Raw genomic sequence first — 14,100 nt, 5'->3', positions numbered from 1 at the left:
TGATTCTAAGAGCACAGTTGTGAGATGGAATATGTACTATTCAATTTATGTTAGCATATAGTAAAGTGTACAGAGAGCAAATGATGAGGTGGTGAAATGAGCATGAAGCAGAAAAAGCACCAGCAAATTATTAGAAGCTGGATGGAAATCACCAAGCCTGGTTAGACACCAAGTAACCCCTTCCAAGTGCCACCTGAGACATAGGAACTGGTAGCCTAACGGGACATTAAGGGCTCAGTCCTGAATTTTTATGTATGCATAATTCCGAAAGAATTAGAATTCACCATTTTTGGTGTTTAAAAAACTGCCAGAGAGCTAAGCTGGGAACAGGTCAGAACACCTTCACCTTGTCCCAGAGTCAGAGAAGTGTTTATACTGTCCTGTACTTTTAGTAGCTTGTATGGGTAACGTATGTGCTTGGTGAAAAATTCATCAGGAATGGTGAATTAACTGTTGATGAACTTCAGCATACCTCCATCTAGTGCAGTGATGTTTCCTATGCTTAGAATTATAGATATAAGATCATTTATCTTATTGTTACCTTATTACATGATCAGCGCTAATAAAGGGGGCAAAATCATGTTATAAGCTGGCACTGCTAGTTGACCACTTGGGTCAACAACTCACAGGCATGCATTTCATTTGTAATTACAGTATAAAACCAAACATTTTTTACATCGTCTGATGTATTTTCCATACAATAATCAAGCAACATTCTGAATATGGATGCTTTCATAATATGTTGAAATATTCAGAAATTAAATCTCTGTTCAAGAAAGAACCAAAGGATATGTACGAAACTATCAGCCTATTTTTGTTCTTCCAATCCCGCTGAAACCATTGCAGAAAGTATCTGCAAATGAAATTCAAAATTTTGTTGTAAAATATGTTATTATTATAAGTAGCCAAATTTTATCTGAGCAAGGAAAAATCACTGAGGATTCAGGAAACAACTTTGCTGAAAAGATAAACAAAGAATGGAGTAAACTGACTGTCTAAATCATGGCTCACATATCTACAATGCGCTGTATGTATCTCAAAATTAGCTGGCCATTGTATATCTTCTAATTACTAACAACTGATACATCTTAATGTATAAAATAATTATTATAGCTTTCAGAACTCATAATCCCTGGCTCACAGTTTATAGAAGGATAATTTGTGGAAGGTTATAAAAGAGAGGCATATTACCACTCACAACTCATGGTGAGAGGGATCCACTTGCAGTGAGGGCAAGGGGAGCTCCATTAAGAATATTGTGTGAAGTTGGTAACTGAACATCTTGCAGAAGCCTTTTCAGATACTTAGGGTTCTTTCACTTATGTGTTCATACAGGGTGAGTCAGGAGGACAAGAACATGTTTTGAGAAATGATAGTATTAGCAATTCTGAACAAAGCACATCACATGAACATATGCCCTATTCCAAATGAATACACTTAATGTACATTGTTGTTCATTTTCTGTATTATTCAAACAATGTCAATGTTTACAATGTACCACATTAGTGCAGAGCAAGTTGAGATGAACAGTTTGACACAAGACACTTGGAGGCCATCAAGTCAGAAAACTATCTCCAAATGGCCTACACAAAATACCTAAGCTACAGTAAACACATGTTGTGCAAGATTTTCAATATTCTCACACTCTCTTCATACAAGCTATTAGTCCTACATAAAAAGATTAATAGGACCTTTTTTGTCAGAAATTTAATGTCATTTAATTTGGTACTGCAACACATTTTTGCTGGAGGGTGCACTTTTTGAGTTATCAAAAAAAAACATACAAAAGTTTCTTGTTCAGAATTACCAACACCATCATGCCTCAAAGCATTTACTCTCCTCCTGACTTCCTCTGTATATATACTCATCAATATTTGAGGGTAACAAGAAGACTGAATTCAGAATGAACTATGGCATTCACGAGTACAAGATAAGAAGTAAAAATAATATCCATGTTGACTATGCACCACTGTCTAGGCTTCAGAATGGAAGTTTATATCCTGGTGTGAAAGACTAAAATGGGATGCCAGTAGACTCAAGGCAAGAAATTGAAAATCCCCAGACATTCAAAAACTAAGCAAAAGAATACGTCATTAGCCACTCCTACAATTTACCTGAATAGCTGGCATGGCTATAAATTCAACTTAAATCTTATATCTGCATTTAACAGATTTGGACTTTGTCAGTATAGAGACAACCGAGAACAGTTACCTAAATGCTTAGTTTGGAGTATTAGATAACAACAACAGTTGTACGGGAATGAGCAGTGCATTTTTGCAAAGAAACTACACATCTACAAACAATTCCCATAATTATTAGTGTGACAAAACTAGTGTTAATCATAATTTCATATTAGTGTCCTTTAAAGAAGTGAGCTGCTATAATCTGGAATGAAATAGTTACAAACAAGCCATCAGCAGTTCACCTGCAGTATAAGTGAATACGTAAAGATGGCCCTATGGATACAGATATCCCTTTAACACTTGTGATTGCTGTGAACAGGAACAAAAGAGTACTGTGATCAATGTGTAACCTAACATTACAGGAAATTTGAGACATAAAAGAAATATATTGATTTAAATTAATGCATCTACAATTACGTTACATCAAATTCAGACTACAGCCATACAACTGGAACTTCTGAAAGCTAATTTATCTATAAGAATACACCTGTCAGAGGTAAAAAACATTATCCAATGAATCATTAATAGTGAGGCATATTTCATGACAAGAAAAATGAATTTCAGATGTTCATTGCAAATTTACATAAAAAATTGTTAACACTATAATTCCAAATTGTGCTACATAGATTATACCCAAAAAGGCAAGAATACATATAAATGGTATATTGAAAAATAAATGCCAAACATATATGAAAGTTTCTGTCCAATAGCTAACTGCTCATTGAACACATTAGATACCGTTACATGACACAGGAACGTAACAAATTTACAACAGGATAAAACAGTGAAATTCTTTGTCCAAAGTTATTAAAAGAATTACATAACTCAAGCTCAGAAAAGTTAAAGTGCTGACATGCATAGATGAAAGTTTTGTGTTAGAATTAACCAGCAATTAATCTGTCAGTCAAAATGTTCTTTTACATTGTATGCATATCATATTGTGTATGAAAAAGTTTTTTTCTTATTTTATAGAAGAAAATGTGTGCACAAAAATTATGTAAACAAAGCAGAAGATGCAAAAGACCAATGTGTGTTATATGGGAAAAATAAGGAATGTATTATAATGTTTATCGTGACAGCTACAGTATATTCATTTATATCTGGCAACATTTAAGAAAATGTATCAGAATTTCACTTTGGCTATATTCATTCAGGTATACCATAGCAAATTCACATTAGCATTTTAGTTCAGAAACATAAGCATCCTAATAGGGCACATTCACATTCTGCTGGCTTTGTTTCTGTGTCATGTCATGAAGGAGCGAAAATCTTCAATGACTACCACCTGTACTATTGATAAGTACATGGTGCAATAGTTACAGAAAAACTTGATTACTTTTAAAATGATGATATGTGACCTCCTTGTTTTCTGGTTGCAAATACCACAATGAAAAATAATAATTACTATTCCTTTGAGATATGTACACATCTCAATTTTAAAACAAATAATACAGTTTATTGCGATCAGTTTATATCAGTTAAGTATGAAAGTAAAGTTATTGTGATTCTAACCATCATTCAAAGTGTTACAAACCGTACTAGAGGTATAAAATACAAAGTATATGGTAATAATGAATGCATCAGTATTACTGTGTGTGTTCAAAAGTCATTACAAAATTTTATCAGGCTGCAGTAAGATATTATGCTTTTCCTTGAAAGAATGGGATAAAGAGAACAGTCATCAGCGAATTCAGAGTACTTATTTCATTAGTGGAATTACTACAGCCTAGGAAGAAATGTAATTCATTGGGAAATAGGTATAGCATTACATACCTTCATATAAAGTGTTCTTCGACACTTTTAGGGCATGCAGATTTTGAAAACTGATTGACGAAGCATTGAAAAATAATCATAAAAATTATGTACTGCTTGGGACACTATTAGTCAGTCAGTCAGTTAGTCAGAAGAATATATTTCACAAACACTGAATACCAGATACTAAAAACCCTTCTTCAACTAATATTTTCCATTTCGTAGAGGATCATGAAGTTATAACAACTAAAGAAACGTAGAAATGAGTAAAGAGCATTGTTCTGTATATTTTGGCTGTAAATGAAATATGGATTCTTGAATTAGTATTCTCAGTTTATGTTTAAAGTAACTTGTGTGCATGTCTTGTCTGATTCTACAAAATAAATTAAGCTAATGACACCAAATACAGCCTAGATTGACTACAAATTAATGGATATGATGATTTATCTCTTTCATCACTTTAGTATCCCATGAAAAGAATCTTGATTACCCATCGTTAACATTGTAATTTTACCTGGTTAAGTGTACAATTAATGATGACTCCTATGCAAAAGCAGTTGATAAAAATATTCTGCATGGGTCACTAAGATCGCAACATTGTGGCTTTTCCCAATTTTGTTATTCCATTACATTTCTCTTTCTTCTGTTTACTTTGCAAAAGAACTGAGGGAGTATTCCTTATATCAAGAATGTTGGACTATTTATCACCACTACCAATAGGCAGTATAGTGTCACAATCACAAGGAGATACTCCTAGCAGTTATAAAAACAGAGTACTAATATTCAAAATTAATGCTATAGTACATATGTATATTAATTTTCATAAAATTCTGAACAATGTCTGTTGTGATAGTATTACACAAATGTATGAGTTATAAATAATTCAACGCCAATTTATGGGGCAAATAATGTTCTAAAGTAAATATTACTGTCTCGACAATGAAGTTCTATCTTATATGATAAATTAAGGTAATGCACTGTGATTTCAGTACGAATAGTGCAGGAGAAGCCATACAACTCAGTGGATGACTTTTCTTTACAAACAATAATTACTTAAGGAATGTGAATAGTCTGGTGACATGCAATTTGAACTGCTGGGAGAAAAAATATTAGTCACTGGAACTGAATGAATAATTCCAACAACTTTTAACAAAACACCATTTGGTGTTGTTAGAGAGTTTTGAGCAATTGTGGTATTTTTGTTCCACCGCAATTGTCTTACTTTCCCTGTGGGCATCTCTACAACTCCTCTCCCTTTCCCTACACATTAAATCTATTCTGGCGGTCAGTACTGGTACCTTGGTTCTCTTATAGTCTCTTCAGGTACTTGGAAAATATTTTCTAAATACATCTGTCCTTGCAGAATTGTACACCGTGTACTTTCATAAGGTGCTGTATGTGAATGTTGAAGTAAAAAAAAAAACTATATATATATATATATATATATATATATATATATATATATATATATATATATATAGAGAGAGAGAGAGAGGTGCAATTTTTATGCTTTACAGAACTCAAGAACTACTAGGGGGTATAAATAGGAAACACAAAATTATTCAAAGCTAAACTAGCTAAACAGGCTATGCTGTTGTTCTTTAATGACTATAGTCACTTCTGGAAAAGAAAACTGTTTTCACCACTTTCACCACTACAGTGAGAATTGAATATATATGTTTTACAACTATGATGTTCCATTTGCAAACAATTTTCTTTAGCATATTGCTATAATGCTAATATTCATTACAGCTCCATTGTGAATCAGAGTATTTTTATCTTATCAGTTCTATCGGAGATGAGCTTATGCATGTTATACATAATTAAAATAATTAGTATTTGGCCACACTGCACAGTTACATAATGTGATGAAAATGTTGAACTGTGTGGTTGATGGCAAATAATAAGAATTCTGTGTAATGTGAGTTTATTCTGCACTACTACTATTTTTTTCCTTTATAAGACCAGATATATGATGTTTCCTGACAATTTTTTATTAACAGCTATATAGTGTTTGGGTTTAGCTTTACTGGCATCACACTATTTTTTTGTACTTGCAGTGATAAATTTCCTCATTTTCCAAGTCAAATGTCAATTTACAAAAAATGTTTAACACTAGCTTTCCCTTGATGTTGCGACTCTAAATAACTTGCTGCTGCATTTTTGGGAAATGATGAATTCCCTCTGTGGTTTAGTACATCTTTCTTTGGCAGCAACTAAACCTTTGTCTGGGAACTAAATTTTATAATGCTGGGGAGGGAAAGAAAACAAAAGAATAGAGAAGAAAAGAAACCTCAAAATAAATTATCTACACACATAGAAATCTCTTTCTGTCTCTAACAATTATTTCTGCTATGATTTTTTATATAGTAAGGAAGGCTGTAATGGAGGAGAAGCAGCCAATTAGGCTTTTTATGGGTAATTTAGAATTAATGATTTTCTTTGTGTGGCTTTTTGGAACATTTTTGGAAAACTTACATTGAACAAAAGTTACAAATTGTAGACTAGTATCTCTTCTGGGTGGTTTTTTGTAGATATGTGTACAAGAATTTTGAAATATCTAAATTGATTTAATATTCTCACAAAAGACAGTTTAGTTTCTGAAAGTATCTGTGAACTGACCAAGCAATCTATGCTTATAAAAATAAAAGCCTGGAGTCTCTAAATGACAAAATCTGTGTGTGATGAAATGTAATCTAAGATTCAATAATTATATACATAACAATGTAACAGACATAGTTCTTTTCAATGGTTTCCACTTATTTTTTAATTTCTACATCTGCTATGTGGTGTAATATGGAGGTATGTATAATTTAATGTAATCTAATATTACTTTCATCTCCTTTGTGACACTACCACCTGCATATTGGTTCCTTTAGAAGACTCCCACATTTTCAGATGAAAAAAAAGAAAAAAATGAATTGATACAGATTAAATGCTTGTGAGATCATCAAAGACAGATTGATGAACTAAGGAAGAAATAAACAAATAAATAAATACATTAATCTTATTTCTTACTTTCTTCAGTACAAAACCTCCTTCACGGTAGATTTATACTGGTTCAATTTTTATTACAGGCTATTGGCTTTTGGGAATGTTAAGATGATGAAAAGTACAGTATATCAGTGACACAGTGATCTGCTCTGTGTGTGTGTGTGTGTGTGTGTGTGTGTGTGTGAGTGTCTGTGTGTGCGTGTGTGCACCACTATAATAATTTAGTTACATATGTAATTGTATACTTCATACCATCATTAATCATATTTTTTAGCACATGTGTATAGGCTTTTACACTCTCTTTTCTTAATATAGTACAACTTCACTTACTTAATGCGCTGATTGGAACTACATAAGACATTTGGCGAATCCTATGCTGCCATGTATATGGTGTAATGGACGATTAATGAAGGAAAGAAAAAAAGAAGCATAGGTAAGAGGCTGTGGTAAGTACTATTGATGATTCTACTTCACACACAAAATCAGACTGTGTTTTTTGTTCTACTAGTTTTCTACACATGAAAAAGCTCCTACAAATGGATGGAAGAAAGATGGCAATGAAGAAAAGATACAAGACATAACTCACTCACTCACTGACTCTCTCTCTCTCTCTCTCTCTCTCTCTCTCTCTCTCACACACACACACACACACACACACACTCACTCACTCACATCACATCACATCACATCACATACAGCAACACTACTGGGATAAGGTATTAATACTACATAGTTAATATTTTCAGTAATTGCAATTACATGATTATTAACGTATTGTTAGCAATATTTGAACAAATGTTATATTCATTTAACCTGCAACAAAAGTGATAAACTTTCACAAAGAGGAACAGAGCAAATATACACACAGTTGCTGTTTTTTTAGTGCTTAATGTTATAGTAAAAATGTGTTACTTTACCTTCCACGTTGCTGCATTACGACGAAAGTAGCAGAAAGTATTTTGAAACCAATTGTAGATCTCATTTAACGTAAGTTGTTTGTCTGGTGACTCAATGATGGACTGAAATAAGAAAATAGTACCATCAGACATTATTGAAGATTTTTTTAAATTCTGTAAGTGACAATTTATTGAATGTCAATGGAAATTATTCACTTTATTTTCAGGATTTTTAATAACTCATGCTAGTGGTTGGTTTACCTTTGTGATAGCAGATTTCTTTAAACTTCAGGAATCATACACAAAACAAAGTGTTAGACTTACCTGTCGTATTAACGATGCATATGTAAATGGAGGTCGCACATCAGCATTCTTGTAAAATTCTCTGTTTCTCTGAATTTCTGAAATATCAGAGTATAGAAAAGTTACCACCTTATCTGTACATGTTAAAATATAAGAGAATCTTAAAGGACATTGCCTGAATTAGGTGGGTTTTTAAGAAAAGAAAAAAAAATTGAGGTCTCTTAGACGCTACAGGACATTACAAGTTAACATCTCACAACTTAACATTCAAATGATGAAAAATGACAAATGGCTCTATAACTCAACCCAATAATAATAATAATAATAATAATAATTGTTATTATTATTAGTTTTGGAAGTGTAGTATTGTTTGATTGTGATGTTCCACACATATAAATAAGTTTATTTTGGCATTGGAAGAAATGGAAATCTTGTGTATCTGTGACACACACAGGAGAACAAATCTTCACAATTTTGGTGTAAAGGACGTGGTGTCACAAATTTTGGACTGACATTAAGATAGGTACTAAGACCCCAAAGAGGTGTAAACACATGACTCGAGGAATTCAGGAATATCTAGAATGGGATAGAAAAGATTGGAAGCAAAAAGTAATTGTTGTACTGAAAGTGATAAACACCAAATAGTGACTGATGTGACTGCTCTTTGACATAATAATTTCTCAGAGCATTCAAACCAGTGTTTGAGTATGTTTACCATTAGAAATTTCTCTACTGTAATTCAAATTCTGAGACAGTGCTCACTTATTAAAAGAATTAATTACCAAAGATAATATACAAAAATTGATATTGTTCAATTCTGTAGACACAGCTGTAAATAGATGCAGTGATGGTTGTGCGTTAATGACAAAAAAATACAAAGTTAGTTTACATCAAAAAATTATCTATTTTAAATATCAGGTAACATTTCTAGTAGTAGTAAGGCTTCCCCTTGCTCTTCATGGCTGGCAAATGTTAAAAATTCAGATAGCTTAAACCTTCAATGACAACTAATGTGGAACCACTGAGAAGTCCTAATGGTCTAAATTATGGATAATGCTACCAGATTATCTTCCAGTGAGTAATAAACCCTCTGCTAAATACTGACAGTTGTTTGGATCACTGCTTCATGCATCTTCTAGCATATCAATCACTCATGGATACCACGTGCAAGTAATTTATACACCATGTCTAAACTGCTTCTGTGGACTCTGTTTACAAAAGCAACACAAAAACCACCTGTAGTACATGCAAATAATATTAATTTTTTATGCAAGACTTTAATCTTCTACCATGGACAATGCTATTTATAAAATTTTGCCATTAGTAGTCAGATTTCCAGGGCACAAGCTTTATGAAAACTACTGAAAGTATTGTGTGAATCAAAGTTCTGAGATTCAGATGTGTACCTCTCAAGCTTTGAAGCTTATTCCATAATGGCATTCATCATTGTTGTAATTAGTAAACTTACAAATATGACGATTTTTTAATAAAATTTATATTACTGTAGCTACAGTAATGTTCCTTGCAAGTTATATACTCCCTTCTTACTTAAAAACTAGTACAATGATGAAGGCACAACAGTGAATATCACAAAAGAGAGACCTAAGTCCTTGTATACAAGCTACAAAAAGATATTCTGTTGAATAATATAAACACAAATATGTTTGAAAATTATGCAATTATGGGAGCTTCAAGGTGATATTATATTTACTGAATATTCACAACAGAGTATGATATCTTGTCTAATGAGATTATAGAATAACAGTGTATGAACAGCTGAGAAGCACCTACTAAATGGCCATGTTTATGTATATGCCTGAGATGACATGGAAGTACTGAATGTTGTTTGCCACTGAATGCAGCAGTAAATACTATATGAGAAATTGATGTTCTCATTAATTCCACAGGGAAATATTTAACCAAGTTACATAGTTCAAAATGAGGCACAAGATTTATTTTTGTTAATATGACTGCAGCCTGCAGAACTCACAATGTGTTGATAAACATAAAAATTCAGGAATAAGCTGAGAACAAATCACAGTCTCACAGTGTAGACCATCTCTAGAGTATATTACCCAGAATCAGTGTCATACCATGTCAGTACCCTAAGTGAAAACCACTGCAAATTATGGATGATCCCATCTACTCTGAATTGCAGATAATGTCAACAACTATTCTTAGATCAGAAAAGTTGTAGAGTTCAAAGCAACAGCTAGCTTTCAACATGTTTCCAGACCTCTATTCCAAGAGGATAATTTTGGTCTGCACATTGCAAGGGACCTAAAAGATGTTTATTGTCTTTGTTACAATAATAATTATTCACTGCCTGCTCACAGCACTGTCATGTCATCTACTGGTACCAGGTGGTGCAATGCTCATGATATTTTTCCAGTAGCTCCCAAAGAAGAATTTTAATTTAGAGCAGAAGCTTTCTTAACTGAACTTTTATTGATCTCGCCATGGCAGAATACTCAGAAAATTCTAAAATCCACCAGGCTTATGGAACCAATTGTCAATTTTTATTAAACTTCAGTTCCCTTTGCTCCCATAACAGTAGTCATAAAATGAGGCTAATTCTGTCCAAGATCCATCACAGTAAGCAACTATAAAAAATAAACGGAAATGATTTAACAATGCACTGTGGCAACAGTTATTTTTCATCAGATTCAGTAAAAGAAAAACATTCATCCCTGCAGTCACTTTGGTCTTAGAATTCAAAGTACATTAGTCACATAAGAATCAACCTGCTGCCATTTTCACCTAATGAGGTAGAAGATAAAAACCCTCCTTGATGTTCACCAGTCCCAAAATTCCACTCACTTTGTTGTTATGGCAATGGAAAGAATGGTGGGATTTGGCATTGTGTGAGATGTGATCCACTTCTATTTTTTCCGTATATAGGCCATACCATATATTTGTTTGTTATTATGCTCAACATAATACATGTATTCTGCAGTGAATTTAATCTGAATATTTCTTTTAGTTTTGTGATTATGCATTATGAAATATGAAACTTGTGTATTGTTTGTACATAGCACTTTATAATTTCCTTTATTGAACATGTGAAAAATTCAATATCATATAAATCTTCAGTGGAAGATGAGTAAAATAGAAATAGTAACAAACAACATTTTTCAGCACAATGGGCTGTATATGATTGTTCACTTGGATTGTGGTACTCAGTGGTTATAATTCTGACACAGTCCATGAAAGTTGACTTGGATCTTCTGGATATTTATCTTTGAAACATAATTACTGTTTCAAATGTGACACTTCTAAACAGAATAATTTCATATCAGACAAATTTCACAAATATTTCATCCAGCAGCTGTGAAAGTATGAAAGTAAGAAATCGTGTCCTGATGTACGTCCTCAGACAAAATTCATTGGAAGAGCCTGGGTTTTAGTTTTCTATACAAATTTAACAAAATGTTAAAAATTGTGTGATGATACCCAAAAAAAGTTTTCAGAGAAAACAGTAAGCTTATACAAAACCCCAAACCTTAAAATAATGGGTATCTGAAAAACATATAAATGTTGTAACTGAAATGTGTGTCAGTGGAACAAATATCATTATATGCAGATGCAAACAAAAAACATAGGAACAGAAGAGAGAAAGATGAAAAATGTTGTAAAATGTGACTACATTTTACACATTTCTTCTTTCTTCAGTTGTGAATTAGAAATTGAAGGGTTTGGTGCAAGAAGGAGGCAGCTCCACTTTTCCCATTTTGTGGCAAATTAAAAAAAGAATTAATTTAATTTTCATCAAAACCAAAAAATATAGTCAGCTTTGTGTTAGGTTATGGGGTATCTAACACTACTGACCAGACTACACACAAATGCACGCACTCAGGTACGTACACTGGAGTTTTGAATTTTGGAGCTGCCTCCATTTTGCTCCAAAGTGAATTAAAAACTCTTTGTAGAACGATTTTCTCCATAATTAACCATATTTCAGTTTGAAAAACATTTATTAATAAAGAAAGTACAACATTATTGGCATAATACATCAATATGTACAGTTCTTCTTCAGTCTTCTAGCTTTCCCTCGGTCTCCTCTGGATCGTTTGAAGCATCTGACATCGCCTGGCTGTAAAGCCACATTTCGTTTTGCCCAATATACTTTCTGACCAGCTCTTTGACATCTTTAAACTTTTGGTCTTTAAGCAGGAGGAGACAACCATAAGCTTGATGAAGGTGGTCCATTGTTATGAGACTCGCAAGTCCTTTGTTGCAAAGTTGTGCATTATTGAAGACAGTCATCCCTACAGTCACACTGCCTCGAATAATCCCTTTACCAATGTATGGCTGTTCATAGAGGAATATTTTGTACTGATTAAATATTTTCCTCTTTTCTTGTTCAATAATGATACATAAGGGTTGTTTAAACAAACGTTCTTCAACTTGTCAACAAAGTTGAAAATAAATCCCTGGTTCACTTCAGTGACATGAAATTTGGGGCTGGTTCTTCTGATAATGCAAGCATAGTCAACTGGAAGAAAAACTCTTTCTACCTTCCTCAAACACTTTTCTATGTTACTGAATGCTCTGTCGCATGGCATAAAGCTGTGGCCCGGTTCTGGGAATTGATGAACGATCTTTGTAAAACAGCCACTTCGCACAAGGTAAAACAGGTACTGCATTAATGAATGATTTTTATTCTGTGAGACACAGTTATCAGAAAATTGGTAAAGTATTTTGATATCACCTATTAGAATGTGGTTGATGTAGTGATGTGTAAAACTGATTGGCTCATTGGGTGTCTTTTTTCCTATGGTTTCATCATAGAGATAAAAATGATGTATTCCAGTCTTACCAGATGAAATCACAAAGTTATAGACCCACAATTGGCATTTATAAACTGCGCCTCCAGAAGGAACTTTGGGGAAGTGCATGTTTTGTTGGTAGTTGAAGCACAACATCTCGGTGTCATTATTACATTGTGCAAGTGCCACTGTGTCTTTAATCTGCCGATAAAACGAATCCGCCCAACTTTGATGAAGTAGCATGGCATCTGGGGCTCCTTATGTCTCTTATCTGAGATAGAAGAGGCACTGAGTTCCTTTTGTATGTTGTCACACTTTTGACACGTGTCCAATCTTGGGTGCGCAGATATGATGTTGAAGTGTATATTGAAGTACTGAAAGTAAAAATCATATTCTACTGGAGATTCAGAGTGCTTCTTCGTCTACAAAAGATGCATTTCTTTGATAAGGAGGTCGGCAATCGAGTACTGTCTACTGCCATTGTCTTGTTGACTGTAATGCAATTCTCACCTAGGAAAACTGTCAAAGTGACAATGAACCTTTTACACAGTTTCATCTGGAATTTTGTTACATCTTGTATTATGCTTTCCCCTACCATCTGGTTTTGGTGTGATAGCTCCTTCAAAAGAAAATTGCTTTGTGATGTTTTCCACTTTTTTACAGACTCTTGCATTACTCTCACCAACTCAAACAGTATAAACATTTGAAAATGCCCTGGCCTTTCCTGTTCCACTTTTTGGCCTATTTATTTTAACAGGTAAACCTTTTATGCAACCAGCCAAATACACATCTTGGGTGTACATAGTTGTTAGGCCATTAAAAGCATAATTAATATGATGCCTTGCCTCAATGCTGAATTCAGTGAAACACTTGCGTTTGCAACTGCAATCATACCTGCAGTCGGGTGAGGCAGGTTTTTTCCACTTGTGCTCTTGTACTGCTTTCTGTCAACTTTCCACTGTTTTCTTATGTTCCATTCCCATTGTTCCTTGTGCAATCCATTCTTGCTCTTCAGTGGTCCAACAACTATTCCTCTGCTTCTTGAATCTTCTTCTGAATCAGTAGACATCCCATCTTCACCTGGCTCATAGTTTTCTGAAGAGTTACAATTAAACAGTCCTTCCTGTTCTGATTGACTCATATTGACAGAAACCGTGAAACCAAAAGATGATGAAGTCACAAAACAGATAGTAAGCCTGATAA

At 33.6% G+C, this 14,100-nt stretch overlaps 1 protein-coding gene across 1 annotated transcript in view; it reads right to left on the bottom strand.

Moving 5' to 3' along the window:
• The window catches only part of LOC126470686 (forkhead box protein P1), a 724,940-nt gene that overhangs the window by 96,679 nt on the left and 614,161 nt on the right, over positions 1–14,100 (bottom strand). The window contains exons 12-13 of the mRNA XM_050098687.1: positions 8,150–8,226; positions 7,847–7,948 (exon numbers count right to left, since the gene is read on the bottom strand). Of these exons, the coding sequence (XP_049954644.1) occupies positions 7,847–7,948; positions 8,150–8,226 (179 nt within the window). The remainder of the gene's footprint in view (positions 1–7,846; positions 7,949–8,149; positions 8,227–14,100) is intronic.

This window comes from Schistocerca serialis, chromosome 3 (genome assembly GCF_023864345.2).
Source record: "Schistocerca serialis cubense isolate TAMUIC-IGC-003099 chromosome 3, iqSchSeri2.2, whole genome shotgun sequence".
Taxonomy (NCBI): domain Eukaryota; kingdom Metazoa; phylum Arthropoda; class Insecta; order Orthoptera; family Acrididae; genus Schistocerca; species Schistocerca serialis.
The sequence above is the reverse complement of the archived record's forward strand: the minus strand, read 5'-3'. Positions and strand labels throughout refer to the sequence as shown.